At 34.0% G+C, this 17,168-nt stretch overlaps 2 protein-coding genes across 4 annotated transcripts in view; both read left to right on the top strand.

The window, feature by feature from the left end:
* The first annotated feature begins 638 nt into the window (after positions 1-638).
* LOC145312236 (sugar phosphate exchanger 3-like) lies at positions 639-10,322 on the top strand. 3 transcript variants are annotated; one of them, XM_080151459.1, is made up of 16 exons: positions 639-840; positions 1,321-1,386; positions 1,825-1,870; positions 2,362-2,458; positions 2,799-2,899; positions 3,089-3,187; positions 4,573-4,632; positions 5,023-5,111; positions 5,502-5,591; positions 6,410-6,494; positions 6,894-6,941; positions 7,541-7,633; positions 8,703-8,833; positions 9,317-9,401; positions 9,593-9,689; positions 9,869-10,322. In XM_080151459.1, exons 1-16 carry the CDS (start codon positions 649-651, stop codon positions 9,936-9,938), a joined length of 1,449 nt encoding a protein of 482 aa, XP_080007585.1. In that variant the 5' UTR covers positions 639-648; the 3' UTR covers positions 9,939-10,322. The 3 variants fall into 3 exon arrangements, with proteins under 3 accessions (XP_080007585.1, XP_080007588.1, XP_080007586.1); XM_080151462.1 differs by having other exon boundaries at positions 644-840; positions 1,825-2,054; XM_080151460.1 differs by lacking the exon at positions 1,825-1,870 and having other exon boundaries at positions 702-840.
* Positions 10,304-17,168, top strand: part of LOC145312232 (uncharacterized) — a 17,131-nt gene continuing 10,266 nt past the window's right edge. The window contains exons 1-9 of the mRNA XM_080151455.1: positions 10,304-10,401; positions 11,464-11,543; positions 11,771-11,852; positions 12,084-12,133; positions 12,532-12,734; positions 13,039-13,150; positions 13,728-13,927; positions 14,861-15,017; positions 16,412-16,932. Of these exons, the coding sequence (XP_080007581.1) occupies positions 11,492-11,543; positions 11,771-11,852; positions 12,084-12,133; positions 12,532-12,734; positions 13,039-13,150; positions 13,728-13,927; positions 14,861-15,017; positions 16,412-16,932 (1,377 nt within the window). The 5' untranslated portion in view covers positions 10,304-10,401; positions 11,464-11,491. The remainder of the gene's footprint in view (positions 10,402-11,463; positions 11,544-11,770; positions 11,853-12,083; positions 12,134-12,531; positions 12,735-13,038; positions 13,151-13,727; positions 13,928-14,860; positions 15,018-16,411; positions 16,933-17,168) is intronic.

Genomic DNA, 17,168 nt, shown 5'->3' with positions numbered 1-17,168 from the left:
TTGACTGGGATATTTTGGATCATTAACATTCAATATTAGGATTTAATAACATCACTTACTTTTTTTAACCTAATCACATACAAATAATTCAATTTACATTCTCTCATTCGTTGGCTAAAAACTTGGGGTACTTAAATCAAATCTTGATTGGTCGGTCCAAACTTTAAATTTTAATCTACAGAAAGGGTGATCTTGTCTAACATCATTGGGGAACGGGATTTATGCGCATTGTTGGAAGTGGAACATTTGAAACTTTATCACTATCTCTACAACAACAACAAAAAATATGTTATTTTTAATTTGAATGAAGAAAAAAATTACCACAAAAAATATTTAGTTTGATTTCTAAACTGATGAAGTTCATTCACTTTTTATAAAAGTTTATGGCTTTAATGTAAAATGATATGATCTTTTTTTACAGTATGGCTTCTTAACCGATTTTATCATATCGTATTATAGACAATTGTCTTACAATCTATCGACACATTGAACTCAACAAAACATTTGATGATATTTCGATATTTAATAAAACAAAACTATAAATATATGTATATGGTGTATAGACCATAATTTCTAAAAATAAATAGGTTAAAAGATGATTCGTAAATAGTCTCTTTTTTACATTTTGAATTACTTTCAGACACCAAAATGGAAACAAGAGAAAATGGCTCAACACTTCCACTTTTAGATAATAATGTTCATAATGATCAATCTTTCAGTATTAATGGTAAATTGAATACGAAAGAAAAATCTGAAGTTAAACTAAACGAGGATAATGAATCTTTAAAAATGGAAAAATCTAAAGAATCTGTATCACAAGAAAAAATTCCTTACTTAAAGGTAGGCTATATTTTGTATAGAAAGGGGGGAGGGGGGTTATGCATTTATGTTTGGTGTAAGGTTATGTGTCCTAAGGCTTCAAAACAGAGGCAAATTCTTAAAAAAAAACTTTTGCCTCACTAAAATTTTAGTAAGGCAAAATTATCCCCTCTAAATTTTTAGTGAACCATACTGATTTTAGTGGGGCAAACTGATTTTAGTGAGGAAAACTTTTTTTAAGAATTCACCTCAGAAGTAGAAAGCAAACATATGGCATGGCAGTTGCTTTTTTGCGTTTTCGCTTTTTTTGTGGCAATTTCTCTCCAAATAAATTGTACAAAGTTGAATAATACCTAGGTATAAGACAAACTTATTTTTTCTTTCAATTTTCTTGTGAAATATTGTTGGCTTAGAAGTTAAAATTCTTTCTATCAATGTTGTTCTTTACATATCCTTTAAATTGTAATTTATTTTTGGGTCATAAAAATAAAATAATTTTAGTGTTATCAATTTCAATGTTTTGCCCTGCTCTGGTTTGGTTACTGTTCTGCATATTTCTTAAGAAAGGTAAAATAAATTTGGTATCCTATTATATCATTGATGTAGTATGATGTTTGTTTGTCCGTTTAGATTTAGTTAACCATATAACTGATTTAGTTCTTTATTCTATATTTTTGTACCTTTAGAAATGAATTCATTTTGTAGCACCTTTCCATAATTTCATGAAGCTACCCCTTTTCTCTAACCTTTAACAATAAATGTATAAGTATAAACCAGACAACTACCTTGCCAATGTGATGGGGAACTTTTTCGTCTGTTGCTTTCTGCTTACTTTTTAGCTTCTTAGCAGTGTTTATATTTCCAACATTATTGGCCAATGTTCAAAGACCCAATTGAAAGTCGGCACAGGGTCCCCACCCCGTGGGTAGAGTTACAAATAGCTCGTGCACCCTCTATTATTTTACTTTAATCCTCTAACAAACTAATTTACTTTTGTTCATGCAGCCTTTGGGAGTGGTAAAGACAGTGATTGGAGATGAATTAGAGCTAGGTACAACTATCAAATCAGAGTGTAAATAACTGTGATCATACTGTGACTACTTGTTATTAAACAACACTATAGAAATGCCTTTGAATGGGGTCCTACACCATGATATCATTGATGCATGAGTAGTCTGTGTTTTGTCCGTTTCAGTGAGGCTTGCTTGAGTTTTATCAACGTTTTTATTACAGAGGTATGTCCTATCTCTAATTCTTCTTTTTTTTTTAAAGATTTTCATCTATTATTTCATTATTTAATAATTGGTATCTCATTTCATCTGTTATTCATATTGTTTAATTATATAAAAATCATTAACTTTTTTGTTAGCATATCTTTATTGTTTTCTATAAAGTAATTATGTTACATTACAAACATTCTTTCATTTTTTACACGATTGAAATTTTTAGTTTAAATTTTTTTTAAGTAGGTACCTACCCAAAAAAATATATATATTATGACTTAGCTACCTAGGTATTAAACTAACCCTTGAAAAAATTAAGGAATGAGAGAGATGGGATGTTTGGATGTGTCTCTCATGCTTCCTTATGCTGGACTTCAGATTCTGGCTCCAGGTCTAACAGACAGGTTCGGTTCCAGGTAAATCAAGTTCCATTTTAATCCGGCTAAATAGAAACTCTAAGATAAAAAGTTACTTATTGATTCTTTTAAATGATACTTTTTAATATTGTTAAAAGAAACTTTGGCCCCATAGAAGCTTAAATCCGAAGTAAATTCCTTATAGCTCTAAGGGTTTTCGAGTAACCCTCCACCCTCCCCCTGCAAAAACCATTCCTCTGTACCCCTCCCCACCTCCTTTTTATTAATTATAATAAGAAGCGGACATCAATTTATCGTCCACAGTCTTATCCCTTAATATTCATATGTATTTACATACATGAATAGAAATTAGGTAGGTAACTAATGATAAAATGTTTAGGAAAGTGTTATCAGTATGTTTAACTTGTGCCAGTCTAGCTACCTTTCTAACATCATTTGCTGGAGGCTTTCCACTACTTTCTGCTTCTATAGCTCTTACAGGTAAGGTTTTAAACTATAATTTAGGAGGGTACCACCACTTCCTCAAGAGAAATTGCCCCATGAAATAAATACCCCCCCCCCCCAAAAAAAAATGACTTTTTAAAAAAAATTATAGATGGTTCTTTTCTTTTGTATATTTTAATTTATTTTCCATAGGTAGGTACGTTTTAAAGTGCGATATTAATTAAGGATTGTTTCTTGCTCCTGTTTGGCCTGCCTCATCTCAAATGTTATCTAGTTGGTTTCCTGATGATAAGCTAAACTCTGTCTTTGGAATCATAAGTACTGGTAGGTATTTTTAAATTGAACTTGTAGGGAATGATTTATAATAGTTATTTATCGCATATTATTATAGACAGCTTTTCCAGTATGTTAAAATGATAAATTATAAGATTAAAACAAGTTTTGTTAGCTCGAGGTGAAACAAACATACATCATCTTGATAAACCTAAACATAAATAAACATATCAATTTAATATTACAAATACGAGGGGCCGAAGGCTCGGGATAACAAAATTGGTATTAATCTTAAGATTTTTTTTTTACTTTGCGATGTTATTCGTTATTGTATTGTATTGTATTGTATTGTATTGTATTGAATAATTCTCAGGATTCTCGTGTGAGAATATCGAGGAGAATGTCTTTTAGTCTGCTTCAATCCATTTTCACTATTTTCACAATAATTAGTCTAGCTGATGAAGCCGGTCATAATTAGATTTAAAAACAGCAACAGTTCCAGAATTTTTAACATCAGTTGGTAAACTGTTCCATGTTGGAACAACTCTCATACTAAAAAAGTATTTTCTAATGTCACCATTACATCTTTTTTGAATAATATTCAAAGGTTCATTGCTTAGTCTCGTGTTGGGTCTGATATTTGAACTTGTATCACCATATATCTCAAACCAGTTTTTATAATCAACATTGTCGATTCCTTTCAGCATTTTGAAAACTTGAACCATGTCAGCTTTTTCTCGTCTGTATTCTAAAGTTTGAAGTCCAATTTCGGTCAGTTTTTCTTCATAAGTTTGTCCATTCAAGCCAGATATCATTTTTACCATTCTTTTTTGGACATCTTCAACCACTTTTTTATCACATTCCAGCCAAGGAGACCAAACTGGGGATGCATACTCTAAGATTGGCCTGACATGTTGACAATACAGATTTACAAAAGTTTTCTTGTCTCTGTAATGAAAATTTCTCGATACCAAGGACAGAACAGTATGAGCTTTTTTGGCAATAATATTGCAATGAATAGAGGGTTTCAATGATGAATGTATATTGAATCCAATGTCTTTTTCAGTATCACTAGTCTGAAGAGTTTCACCATTCATGGAGTAGTCATAATTAGGATTGTTTCTGCCAACATGAATAATTTTACATTTTGAAGTGTTGAATGACATACCCCATTTTAAACACCATTCATCAAGATTGTCAATACTTTGCTGTAGGACCAGCTGGTCATTAGGGCCACAGATGGCGTGGGCTCCTTTTTAGTTTAACTGAGAACCGGTTCTAATACTGCGTATTACTCGGTTTCGAAGCCATACTGGAAATCAATTTCCTATCTTTCTATTGGGTTTATATGCCTACATGAAAGAACAGTTAACTATCTTTTTTCCTTTAAAAATGCACAAGTTTTTAAGAAAACTAATTTGTTTAATTTTGTTTAGCTACCTATACTGGTGGTTTGGGGGGAACTGCCTTGGCTGCTATTGTTCTGGAATATTCAGGTCAGCTTATGTTTCATTTAATTTCTGTTTTTATGTCCATTTCTCTTTATATGATAATCTTAAAGACAGGGATGTATAAATGTACCTACCCCCAATTATTATAAACAATTACCCCTTGTTAATATAAAAATGATAAGTAGACAAGATTGTATGCTGTTTATTTAGCCAACCTAATCAAGATTATTTTTTTAAAAGCTCATACAATATTATTCAAATTTTATTAGGGACTTTTGCTGAATTTGATTGATTAGTTAATTAAGTTGAGTGTCCAAACGCTAAAACCACTAATTGTAAACTACAGAAGGGGTAATTTTGTGTATTATCATTGGGATGTACATTAATTTATCGGCTATTGTCTTATCCTTTTATATCCCTGATATATTATCCTAGGTTGGAGAATGGTATTTGTGTATGCTTCCTCCTTTGCTTTCTGTATTGGACTATTATTGATCTGTCTTAAAACTCCCCAGGATAGAAATGTAAGTAAGTTTTGTTATGTCTTTTTGAAATTAAGGCATATTGTTTTCACTTTTTCCACCAATTCTAAAAATTTGTTGTGTGCTTTCTCGTCATTTGTATAACGATGTATTATAAAAAGTTTGTCTGTCCATCCGTAACACCTTGTTATATTTTGAAGTGCTTCAAAGATGTTTATTTGGACTCGTGATTTTTTTTTTTAGTTAAAGGCATCAGTTTTCATTAAAACTATTCTTGTTAATCAAATGTTTTGTTTACATCATTTGAGTTAATTTGCAATATATACCTACAGTATTTGAAAGGGATAATGGTAGGTATAATGACTTTATAGATAGAAAGATAGTTTTTATTTAATTGTTCTTATCAAAAAATCATTTTGTTATTATTTTTAGATTGTAGTTCCAGACAAAAAAGAATTAATCTCCAAAGATTCTACTAGTAAAAGATCTCTGTTATCATTTTTAAAAACCACTGGAGTTAAGGTAAGCTTGTGAAAATAACATTAAACCTGCCTGAATTAATATTTAGCTTTACTATTTTTAAATTTCTATATTTGAATATTGAAAATCATAACCCAACAATACCTATTATTTATTTTTTAAAAATATTTTGATAGAAACTTTTCCACATTCATAATTATAATATTAATATTGTATTTATGTCCTATTTGCCAACAATCACAGCAGGAATTGTATACTTTTCATCATTTTTATTTTGGATCTACTGCAGTTCACGGTAAAATATTGCTGGTAACGAATATTGACAAAAATCTAGAATTTTAAAGGCTGCTAGCTGCCAAACGGCTGAACGTACAGATCATGCCCGCACACTGTTTTAAGCATTATAAGAAGCCCTGCAAATAATCAGGAATAGCCATAAATCAATAATGCATAATTATCTCGCAGTGCAGAGAAATGTGCAAAAAGGCCTAATTTACGCTTTTTTCTTCAGTGAAGCTTTCCCTGTGCATCATTGGATCTTGGCTATTTGTAGGCCTTTTTATACCGCTTAAAATGGTGTGCGGGTATAATCTTTACATTCAGCCGTTTGGCAGCTAGCAGCCTTAAAAATTCATAGATTTTGGGCAATATTCGTTACCAGCAATATTTTACCGTGAACTGCAGTAGATCCTTTAGTTTAATATTTGTGGAACTGTTACTGTGATAGGATGCTATACATGATTTTCAGTACGGCTGAGTACTGGATTTAATCTAGCGATATTAATCGGTTTGGAATCCATACTGGAAATAATATTCCTACTATTGATTATTTGAAATATTATTGATGAAAAAATGTTCAGGAGTTATGTGTGACGATTTTCTGTATTAAGTTTGTCCGTCATACTATGTATCTGTGGCTGCCATTATATCTTAAAAAGACTCTAGGCATAAAATACTTAGGATAAGGGTCGGTTTAATCCTTTTATGAAAGTATCAGGATCTCTATTTGTCTGCATTAAAGGATCTCGCTAACCGCTCAACCGATATGGTTCTTCTTTAGTTTTACAGGGTAGCTTCTCATAGCTCCAGGGAAAAGTTTATAACTATTTTTGGGGAGGATATCTCTACCCTCCCAAGAGAGAAAGACCCTTAAAAATGACCCCCCCCCCCCCCCCCCGAGAAAAAGTCATGAAATTTTATCATTAAAACTCAAATAAAAATAGGGGTTGTTCGATTCCTCCCCCCACCTCAAGTGCTCTGGGGTGAAACCGCTAGTTGTGCATATACTAACAAGATTAGAAATATCTATCTGAACCTTACCTAAAGTATTCTATGATCTTGAAGGGTACACCAACCTTGAGGCGGGCCTTCTATCTACCATGTATGATATTGGTAAGATATATAATAATGTATATACAATATACGGGGATATAGTGATAGGGGAAAATTAGTCGTCAATTTAGGTTGCTAACATGGACTGTATTTATTGGTCAGTTCATTCATCCAGGAGGAGAAGGGATGGGGTAAAAAGGGTGGATTGGGGTATCATGGTATCGTTATTTCAGCTAGGTGCGGGTATCACATGAAAATCTTGTGGAATATTCAAATAATAAATATCGATTAATATAATCAGATGTAATAAAGAGAATAAAATCAAAACTAAAACTTAAAATGTAAAGTGATAGTTGAATGAAGTGCATTTCAGAAAAATAATTTCAAGCAAAAGTTACAAGAATACCATCGAATATATATAATTTTGTATCACAATTAACAATTTGACATCACAACATTAGTTGTCATGCTGTTTTTGTGAAAATAAGCCAGCTATAGGTATAAATTGCATTTATCATAAGAATACTATTTTCAAAACATGATACTTTTAAGACTACGTAGTAGAAAATTGAAGTTCCTTTAAAAATATGCAGTTCACTAAATTCAAGTTTAAATGCATTTCGTGCAACTACCCCTTTATAACAAATATATATTTTCAGGTGGTATATTTGGAAGCCCGTTGCTGGGAGTAACTCTAGACTATTTTATACCTGGAGCCCCCTTGAAGGGAGTCTCCTTATGCTTACTCATAGGTTGGTCTCTTATCATATCACGTAAATTAGTAAGGTTTGTTTGTTTATCGGCCAAGATCTCGCTAACCATTAAACAAATTGAGTTCTCCATATCAGGAAAGCTTTACATAGTTCCTAATATGGTTTTAGGCTATTGTATTTTTAAATCTAAGTCTTGGAATGGTTTTAACCTATTTTAATTTACTATTAAATAAAAAGAATAAGATAAAGTAGTCTAATATTTTTAGATATTCTAGAGGGGCTATAGCACTTACACATCCAGCAAATTTACAGTTGATGTATTTTTGGCAAAATGTTTTCTTCCTTTTTCTCATGCCATAAATACATCCAACACTGGCAAAAATACATCCAATATTTTAATACATATGTCAAAAATACATCTGACACTGGCATTTACACATCCATACTTTTTCAATTATATGTCATAAATACATCCAACACTGGCAAATATACATCTAGATTACTTTAAAAGAATATTTATTTACAATTTATTAGGTTTTGTAAGGTATGTATAGGTTTTTAATTTTTGCCCTATTTTAGTTACTCTCCCCCTATTTACTTCCCTTTTTCTCAAGATGCTCTCTACAAAACATCAATACATTTGCACAGGAGGTCAAATTATTGTGGTTAAAATCACTCAAGTACATTCCCTGCTATTTAATTTTTAGGATTTTTGGGAAACATACAAAAGGTTTTAATCTTTTCCACCGATAAATATTTAATTATTTTCAATTGATTCATGTTTATAAATGTATAAAAATATTGGATGTATTTTTGCCAAATGTCTCATATTTATGGCATGAGAATCGATTTTACTGTCATTTATACAGTAAAAATTCAGTTTGTCATAAATACATCCATTGCACTGGCGAAAACACATCCACTGTAAATTTGCTGGATGTGTAAATGGCAGTCCCCCATTCTAGATCCTACACTAATAGAAAAACACACTATTTTGGAGCAATATAATGTATACAGTCAAATTTTTATTGATATGGTTTTTTATATGAAAATATTTTTCTAAATGGCAACTTCCTAAACACATTGTTATCATATAGGCCATGTTTAGGAACTCTGATAGTTGGATGTTTTATGATAACAGCTACATGGGGACTTCTTCTGAATTGTACCTGTCTATTAATCATGGGAGCTACGAACTGTGGACCTGATAGCATTCTTGTTGGCAGCATTTCTATGGATGTAAGTAGTCCTTGTTTCCCCATGAGGCTGTCAAATGGATGCAGAATATACGTGTATATTATGACAGGGTGGTAAAAATTATCGTCAATTTAGGTTGCTATCATAGACTACATTGATTTCTCAGTTTGCCCATCCTGTAGGAGGGTAGGATAGGGGGGTTATTTTAGACTGCTGCCTCTTTTATTTTATTAGAGAACATACAATCTGGTGCTAGATCCAAGTAATAATAAATCCATTGTTATTAAACACATTCTTTAAGTCTAAGATACACAAATTATAATAATGTCCTGGCATAACCTAACCTAGCCTGACCTGAAGTATATAAATAAACGAACCTAAATGAACTAACCTATTGAAATTAAAGAAGTTCCTAAGGGTCTATAGCCAATGAATAAGAAAACGTTATTATAAGACTTTTGAGATTAGTGTAATAACTAGCCCACTGTCCTCCTCTCATTCGCGGATAATTCCTCCCTCTTTTAGATTGGGAACCGGAAAGCTGGTGGCAATGGCGCGAGTGTTACAAGTCTTTGCAATGGTATTGGAGCTATGGGTGGAGTAGTGGAAGGTGTGTATTTAGAAAATATTGATAGATACATGTAGATATATAGTTCATTCATCAAGTAGGAAGGAAAGAAAAAGGTGGAGTGGGTATCGTTATTCTAGCAAGCTTCGAGTATCACTTTATTTGAGTACATGGAAATCTGGTGTAACATGCAAGTAATAAATTATCGATTTCTGTACATCTGTCTTGTCTAGGTCCAGCAGTATGGCTTGTATGGCAGTTCACTGGATGGACAGGTGTTTTGAGTCTTATCCTGTGTCTGACTGCCATTAGTGTTATTACCTGCTTCTGGTAAGTTACATTAAACTTTTTATAAAACTTATAAAGTGAGTTTAGTTTCCCTTTCATGAAATAGACTTAACTAACTTGAAATCATTGATTTTTTTCCTACTTCCAGACTATTAAAATTTTGGCTTGCATAGAAAATGACACCCTTGTGAGTAATCAAAATAAAATAGTTTATTTTTCAGGACTTACATAATTGTACAAAAATCTGATCTGAAAGAACTTCAAGAATGCCTCACAGAAGAAAAATGTTAATTTAAAATTTATAATATTTATTTATTTAATATTTATATACCTATCTCTTTTTTAACTGAAATTTGTATCAAATATTACAGATTTAAAAATATGATTGTTAATTTATATTTATTTATTTATGAGTTTTAAAAACTTCATTCCTATAACTCAGTTTTTGAGTGTTAGTGTAGGTAATTAAATGTTAATTTAAAATTTTTATAATTTTTATTGTTTCAATTTTTGACACAAAGGATAAATTGAACTCCCACCTATTAACATATAAATAAAAAAGTATTGAATTCATGCAAATAAGTTGCTTTAGATAAATGGAGAAAGCATTGTTTCATATTTATATGTTTTACACTTTCTAGTCGATAAATTTTTAATTCTTTTTCAGATAAAAAGTTTATATTTTTAACCTCATCTGGAAGTTTGGGGAAGTTTTCTGGCTGTGCAGACCATCTTTCTGGTCTATCCAGCTCAGGTAGATATTTTGAGGTTTTAGGTAGCTAAATAATAGAAGCAACTTTCAAATCATTATATCAATAATGGCGACTTTTTATATTTTATCTTTTTATCATGTTGAGTAAGACTATTATTATTAGCTAGTTATTTCTTTTTAATTCTTTTAATTTTCTCTCCAGGTATAATCTAACAAACTATCTAGATATTTGACAATCTATGTATGTACAGGGTGACCACTATGTACGTTATGTTCAATATGTTCATATTGAACACCACTTTAAGGTTTTTTGGTACGTTTTTGTTCGTTATTGATTTTTGTGTACAATATGAACATTTCAGCATACGTTATTGTACGTTATTTCAGATCAAAATGTAGAACATGATGTTGATATTTTATAGTTAAAGGGTTTTTTTCCTTAATTTGAATCCAAATGTTACTATTTTCTATAAATACTAGCGGAAAGAAATTGTTCTACTTTGTATTATAGATATACTAGCGGCTTCGCCCCTAGCCTCTAGGGGATTTGCCCCAAGAGGTTTAATCAGGGTGGGCATACAAAAAACCCACCCAGGTTTTTTTTTAAGGGTTTTTACGGGTTGGGTTAGGCTGGGTATTTTAAAAAAACCCTGGGATTTTCCCCACTCTGGGTTTAATCAGGAGGTGTTATTTAGATTTATGAAGAAAAAGTAAAAAAAAAATTGGGGGGGGGAATTTTTTTTTTTGGGGGGGGGGAGGCAGGGTAGTCTACCTCAACTTTCCTTTTTTGATTTCAGTTTTAAAAAGAAATTTTTTTAGAGAGGGTAATTTTCATTTTTTTGAAGGGGGGGGGGGGTGTCACACCTTCAAGAAAATAGCTTGAAACCATCCCAGGACCAGTAGGTATATTTCCTGAATAGTAGAGCCCAATTTGTTCAGTGGTTACTGAGATCTTAAGCTTCAGACAGATGTATATTTGTTTTATGGTACGTTATTGTACGTTATTTTTTCAAAAAATGTACGTTATTGTGTTCATTGTAATTTTTTTGTAGTACGTTATTTTCAATATTAATATCAAAAAGGCGGTGGTCGCCCTGTATGTAGGTATCAAATCCTGTAGTTAGAAGGAGCTATGGACAGAAGTATTCGAAGTAGGACAAGCTCTACAAGTTCTGTTCGCTCAGGTAGTACCTAATAATAATATTTTTCTGTTTAAAATCTATTTAGAATTGTTTAACATCTACAATATGGGTGACTATATAGATTATGATTAATAAAATATTTTGGAGAAAATTTCTTTATTTTTTCAAAGTTTTTTTTGTATGTATTAGCTATTCATTTGTATATGGTTTTTACTAGTGTAAAAGATATCTCAGTTTACCAATTCAAACAGATTGATAATTTCTTTCAGCATTTTCAGGTCCTGCTACACCCGCAGTTACTCCTGCCGGTCAAACAACTCCTGGTCCCATTCCTACTAGACACCCACACAGGCAAGGACGTCAAAGCTTTTAGATTTTTTGTTACGGGGGGGGGGTGTAAAAATTGAAAATTAAAATTAGGAGTGCCTACGGCACCGCCACGTTCATTTGGGGGGTGATCTTTATATTAGAGGACTTTCAGGCTTTTTTTATTTGGGGTGGGGGGTAATCAACCCTTTACCCCCCCCCCCCCCCATCCCCCCATGGACATCCCATGGTCCTTATACTAATTTTAATATTTAGAGTTCCATCGCCTGACCAGCTAGCTGCTTCATTGTCTAGACTAAGAGCAGGTATAAAAATCATAAAGTATTAGTACCTAAATGAAATATAGTCATTGGATTGCATATTTTTTTTTTATCAAAAATAATACTAGATGTTGTTGTTCTTGATGTGCTACTTATTCAGAAAATAGCGAGTATTTTATTATATTGCCTTGTTAAACACAGAATCCCCCACTCTTGATTTGAAATGCAATAAAAATCAGAAGGGAGGGGGGGGGGGTATTATTACCTGGGTGTTGGGTACTGAGTAGGGCACAGGTATAGTCCTCCCAAAGGGGTTAGGAATATAAATAAAAATTCCCCCCTCTCCCCGCATTATTTTCAATTTAGGGAGGGGAGATTTAGTGTACAATAGGAAAATTTAAAAAATTGTCTTTGTAAATATATGATAATCCTGATTGTTACAGAGCGAGCCCTTTCCAACCCAGCCACGCCGGCCCCGACACCCAACCCCTCGGCCCCGCAGAACTACCACACCCTCCATCCCGAGGCTATAATAGCCGGGCTCTCTGGTCTGGGTGGTGACGAGGGTATAGCCAGTAGTTCTGTACCAGGCACACCTGCTCCTACACCCTTTTCTCCTTCGCCTAGTGTTCATTCTTATATTCAGGTAAATTAATAGGCTAACCGTGTCCTAATCAAAGCAGGGAGGTAGGGGACATTTGGCTGTTTAATACACTATTCCCCAAAGTCTTATAATAACTTTTTCGTATTATTTGGCTTAACAACCTTGGGGACTTTTATTTTATGTTTGATTGGTTGATTCATTTAATTGAGTGTTCAAACGTTTCATCTACCAATTGTGATCAACAAAAAGGGTACTTTTGTTTATCCTCATAGGGAATGTCATCAATTTATTGGTCATTGTCTTATCCCTTTAGATCCCTGCTTAATTTATTATCCTATGTGTTTAGCCGGAGCAGATAGCAGCCTCAATTGCCAGGCTCCGAGAGGAAGGAGCAGTCTCTGTTGGAAATACACAGCCCACAACACCTTCTGCTACTCCTGCTTATCCTCCTATTCAAGGTATATGGACATATAGACGGACGGATGAATTTTTGAATTATAAAGATGCTTTGCTGGCTAAAAATGTAGAAAATTACTAAAAAAAAAGGGGGGGGGCGAAAGTGACACTTTTTGAAACCAAAACTAAAAGTCAAAGGAACTCCACTAAAAAAAGAGTTATAGGTCTGACATTTTGCATGGCAGTTGCTTTATAGGGGTACAATATGGAACTGTGAAGAAACGGCGTCGCAACCGCCGAAAACCGCCGAGAAAAGGCAAAAAAAAAATTCGGCGGCAAACGGCGGTTTTCGGTGGTTGCGCCGCCGTTTCTTCACAGTTCCATATTTTACCCCTATAAAGCAACTGCCATGCAAAATCTCAGACCTGTAACTCTTTTTTTAGTTGAGTTCCTTTGTTGACTTTTAGTTTTGGTTTCAAAAAGTGTCACTTTCGCCCCCCCCCCCTTTAATAGAATCGGAAAATAATATATATTTTCATAACCTAATTCATAATTCTATCACCGTAATATAACAAAACAACAGACACAAAATTTCTTTAGTAGCTTTCCTCAAAAGATGTATTCTATCTATCGTTTCAGGCCAAGGGGGCATCAACAACCTTGGAATAATCCCTGAGCACCTAGCCGAGGGTATAGCAGGTCTTGACCACGGCATGGATGAAGGTCTGGAGACAGGAAGTAACCCTTGCACCCCAATACCCACCCCTTTTTCTCCCTCCCCTGCACAGCATGGTTCAGTGTTGCCAGAACAACTTGCTGCCGGCATTCACAGGCTAAAGGTAATAATTTTGTCATATTCCTCTACTCTAGAACTAGCAGGTTGATCTAAAATACCATTCTAATATTACATTAGCTAAATACACCTTAAAATGAAAACAAAGAATGACGACATCCAAAAGTAGATAATCACAAAAAATCATGGTATGTACACACATATAAAGTGAGGTATAGAGCAAATGATCAGTTCTCATAACAACGAATAAAAAGAGAGGGAATATTAAAAAAATCAAAGAAAATCATGTATCCATAAAAAATAATGTTTACATCTAACATCATGACCGATAGCCAGAAGGACAAAACAATGTAATGATTAGTTTCACATATGTCATAGGAATCTTCACTAAAATTTTCAGATGTCTATCTTTAATAGCAGCAGAGAATATCACATTTCTCCAATGTGTTACGGACTTATTGACTGACAGACACAGTGAATTATAGAGTAGCTTTTGCATAAAAATATTACATTTAAGGATGTCAATCCGTCAAATTTTTGGACCGGATTCGAATTTGAATTCTGACAAGAATCAGTCAAAAAAATGGCGGATTCCCGTAGATTCCGGATTTTTTTTTTTTTGGCGGATTCGGATTCCGGATTCTAGCAATATTTTAAAAGGATTTTTTTAAATTAAAAAAATTAAGTGCTACGTATGTCCTAAAAATTAATGTTCTTGGTGTTCTCTATAATTCACTTTCGATAATCAAACCAGATTTTAAAAGATTTTATATGTAATGATGATAATTTTAGCCTACCAATTAAGAATCCGAATCCGCTATTAAAAACGGATTTCGGATTCCAAAATTAACCAAAAATTGGGCGGATTCCGAATCCCGGATTCGGATACGGATTGCCATCCCTAATTATATTACATTCATCAATATTTGTGTGGATTATAGTTTGTTCTAACATTACAGTCTTATCATCTTTTATGAAGGTGGAGGAGGGAATGTCCAGTGGTGGGAGTACTGGTCTGCCAGCCACCCCGGCACCCACCCCATTCTCTCATGGACCCGGGGGTATCAAGCCAGAGGACCTTGCAGCAAGCATTTCCAGGCTATCAGTCATTCAGGAACAGACGGATACCACGTCAGGTAAAGTTTAGGCAATCTGATCCAGACAACTGACTACCTGAATACAGTAGTGAAGACATTTTTTGTCTGCTAGCAAATTGCTTTCTGCTCTTTTTAAGCCTCTTGTTTAGGTATGTTAATACTTAAAATCTCCGATGCTATTGGCTGACATTAAGAGACCCAACTGTATTTCGGCACAGGTCCACAGGGAAGGGACATAATTAATTTTTTTCTTTTACATAAATGGCAATCAATTATATATGTCTTGGGCAGTTTAATGATTTTTTATATGGAATCCAAGTAAAGAGTGACTTCTAAAACTTTTTTTTTAGGTATTCACCAGAGTGGTGGATCCGGATCCGCAAGGATCCGCATTATTTTGAGTCCAAGGATCCGGATCCGGATCCTGGGGTATAATGTTATGGAAAAATCTACCTAAATTTATATAAAATAGTCACTTACAAATTTTGAAATATCTGGTTAACCTTGTTAAGATCATCTGATTCACTCCCACACTCTTTAGGTTCAGCCTTGAAAATCTAGTATTTTGACTTTGAGATTAAAGAATAAATATTTTTTGATAAATTTGGTGACTTTATTTTTATTGTCAAGGATTCGGAACCGGATCTGGATCCGCACTGACCAAATTTGGAGGATCCGGATCCGCATACAATCAATGCGAATCAAAACAACACTGGTATTCACTCCATATATTTTGTCGCTATAACTTAAAAACTAACATTTATCCGACAAATTGTAATCAGTAGTCTTGACAGGAAATTTGTACCCACTTAATTTTACAACGAATTATTCTAGCGTTATACAGTAGAAATGACTCACCTAAATGAGCTTGTGAAGATTCCTATGTACTAGTTGGCTAAGGGTATTCTGTTCTTGATGTTAGATAGTCAGACCTCGCAAGGTCTCTACTATATACAGTCAATACAGAAGATCTTAGCATTTATCAGGCAGATCTCGTAAGATCTCTACTGATTAGACTTAATTAACTTTTCAATAATACCGAGCTAATCCGGGACAATATTACGCTTATGATATATGTAGGATGAAGAAGACATCTAAACCCGCTTATGTCATGCTTATCTGAAAGCAGTATTCCTCTTCTTATGGTTATCTTCCGGGAGTTCTTAATCAACATGATCATGAGAGATTCAGAATATTATTATTTATTATTTTCACTATCACAATAAGGTAAACACATATGCATATTAAGGAATCAATCATGATATATAATTAGGACACCCCGGGGATATTCACAAGAAGAACACTACAAACAGATCCAGGTAGGAAGAATGGAATCTGGGTATGGACATCAGTTGTCTGATTCAGATTCCTAAAATGATATGTCATTTAAGGAAGTTGTAATCTAACGTAGATTATTAATTTTTATTTTGTAGGTGTTGCTATCAACATTTTGGAGGCCACGGATACTTCTGTTAACACAAGTTCTCTCAGCAATTATTTTGGTAGCCCCCAGGGTGGCGGTGACAACATTTTTGATCAGCTGACCAGCACCAGGCAGGCGGCCAAGGCAAGATCCAGGTCAAACAGTAGCTCTGGCTTCCATGACATTACAATTAACACTCCAGCTAAGAGGTTGGCAGGCAGTAGTCAGATGAGCTCGCCACTCCCACCAACTACGGAAGATAATGGAGGAAGGTTCATCACAACATCAACTGGAGCATCACCCATTCCCAGTTCTTCCCCTCTGCCACCCCCCTTGTCAGCCTCGCATACAACTATGACGTCACCAGGATCAGGTAGCAATTCTTCTTCAACCTCATTGTCCTCGCCAAGATCTGCAGCAGTCACTACGTCGTCGCCAGGGTTAAACACAGCAACTTCTACAACTCTGATGACGTCGACAGCAACAGCTATTTTTACGCCACAGCATCAGACAACAGCTCAGTTTCAACAGGTGAACCAATAAATTTATAAGTAAAGATGTATAACCTAGTCAACTACCTGGATCCAGTTTGGGGGGACCTTTATTGTCTGCTAGCAAATTGCTTTTTGCTCTTTTGTAGCAACTTGGCTGTGATAACATTTCCGATGCTATTAGCTGATCTTTAAAGACTTAATTGAAAGGCGGCACAGGGTCCTTGGGCAGTTATTTAACCCCTTTCCTGCTTTACTATAATGGTGAATCTCATA

Source organism: Acartia tonsa, chromosome 2 (assembly GCF_053477335.1).
Source record: "Acartia tonsa isolate MP-2025a chromosome 2, ASM5347733v1, whole genome shotgun sequence".
NCBI classification, from domain to species: domain Eukaryota; kingdom Metazoa; phylum Arthropoda; class Copepoda; order Calanoida; family Acartiidae; genus Acartia; species Acartia tonsa.
This window is presented reverse-complemented; position numbering and strand designations above follow the sequence as displayed.

Bases quoted from the DNA above. Each gene is read 5' to 3' on its own strand.
- LOC145312236 (XM_080151459.1), top strand. From the start codon at position 649: ATGGAAACAAGAGAAAATGGCTCAACACTTCCACTTTTAGATAATAAT. The intron at 2,459-2,798 runs GTAAATCAAGTT...TAAAATGTTTAG, and splicing joins ACAGACAGGTTCGGTTCCAG to GAAAGTGTTATCAGTATGTT. The intron at 5,592-6,409 runs GTAAGCTTGTGA...AAAAATGTTCAG, and splicing joins TAAAAACCACTGGAGTTAAG to GAGTTATGTGTGACGATTTT.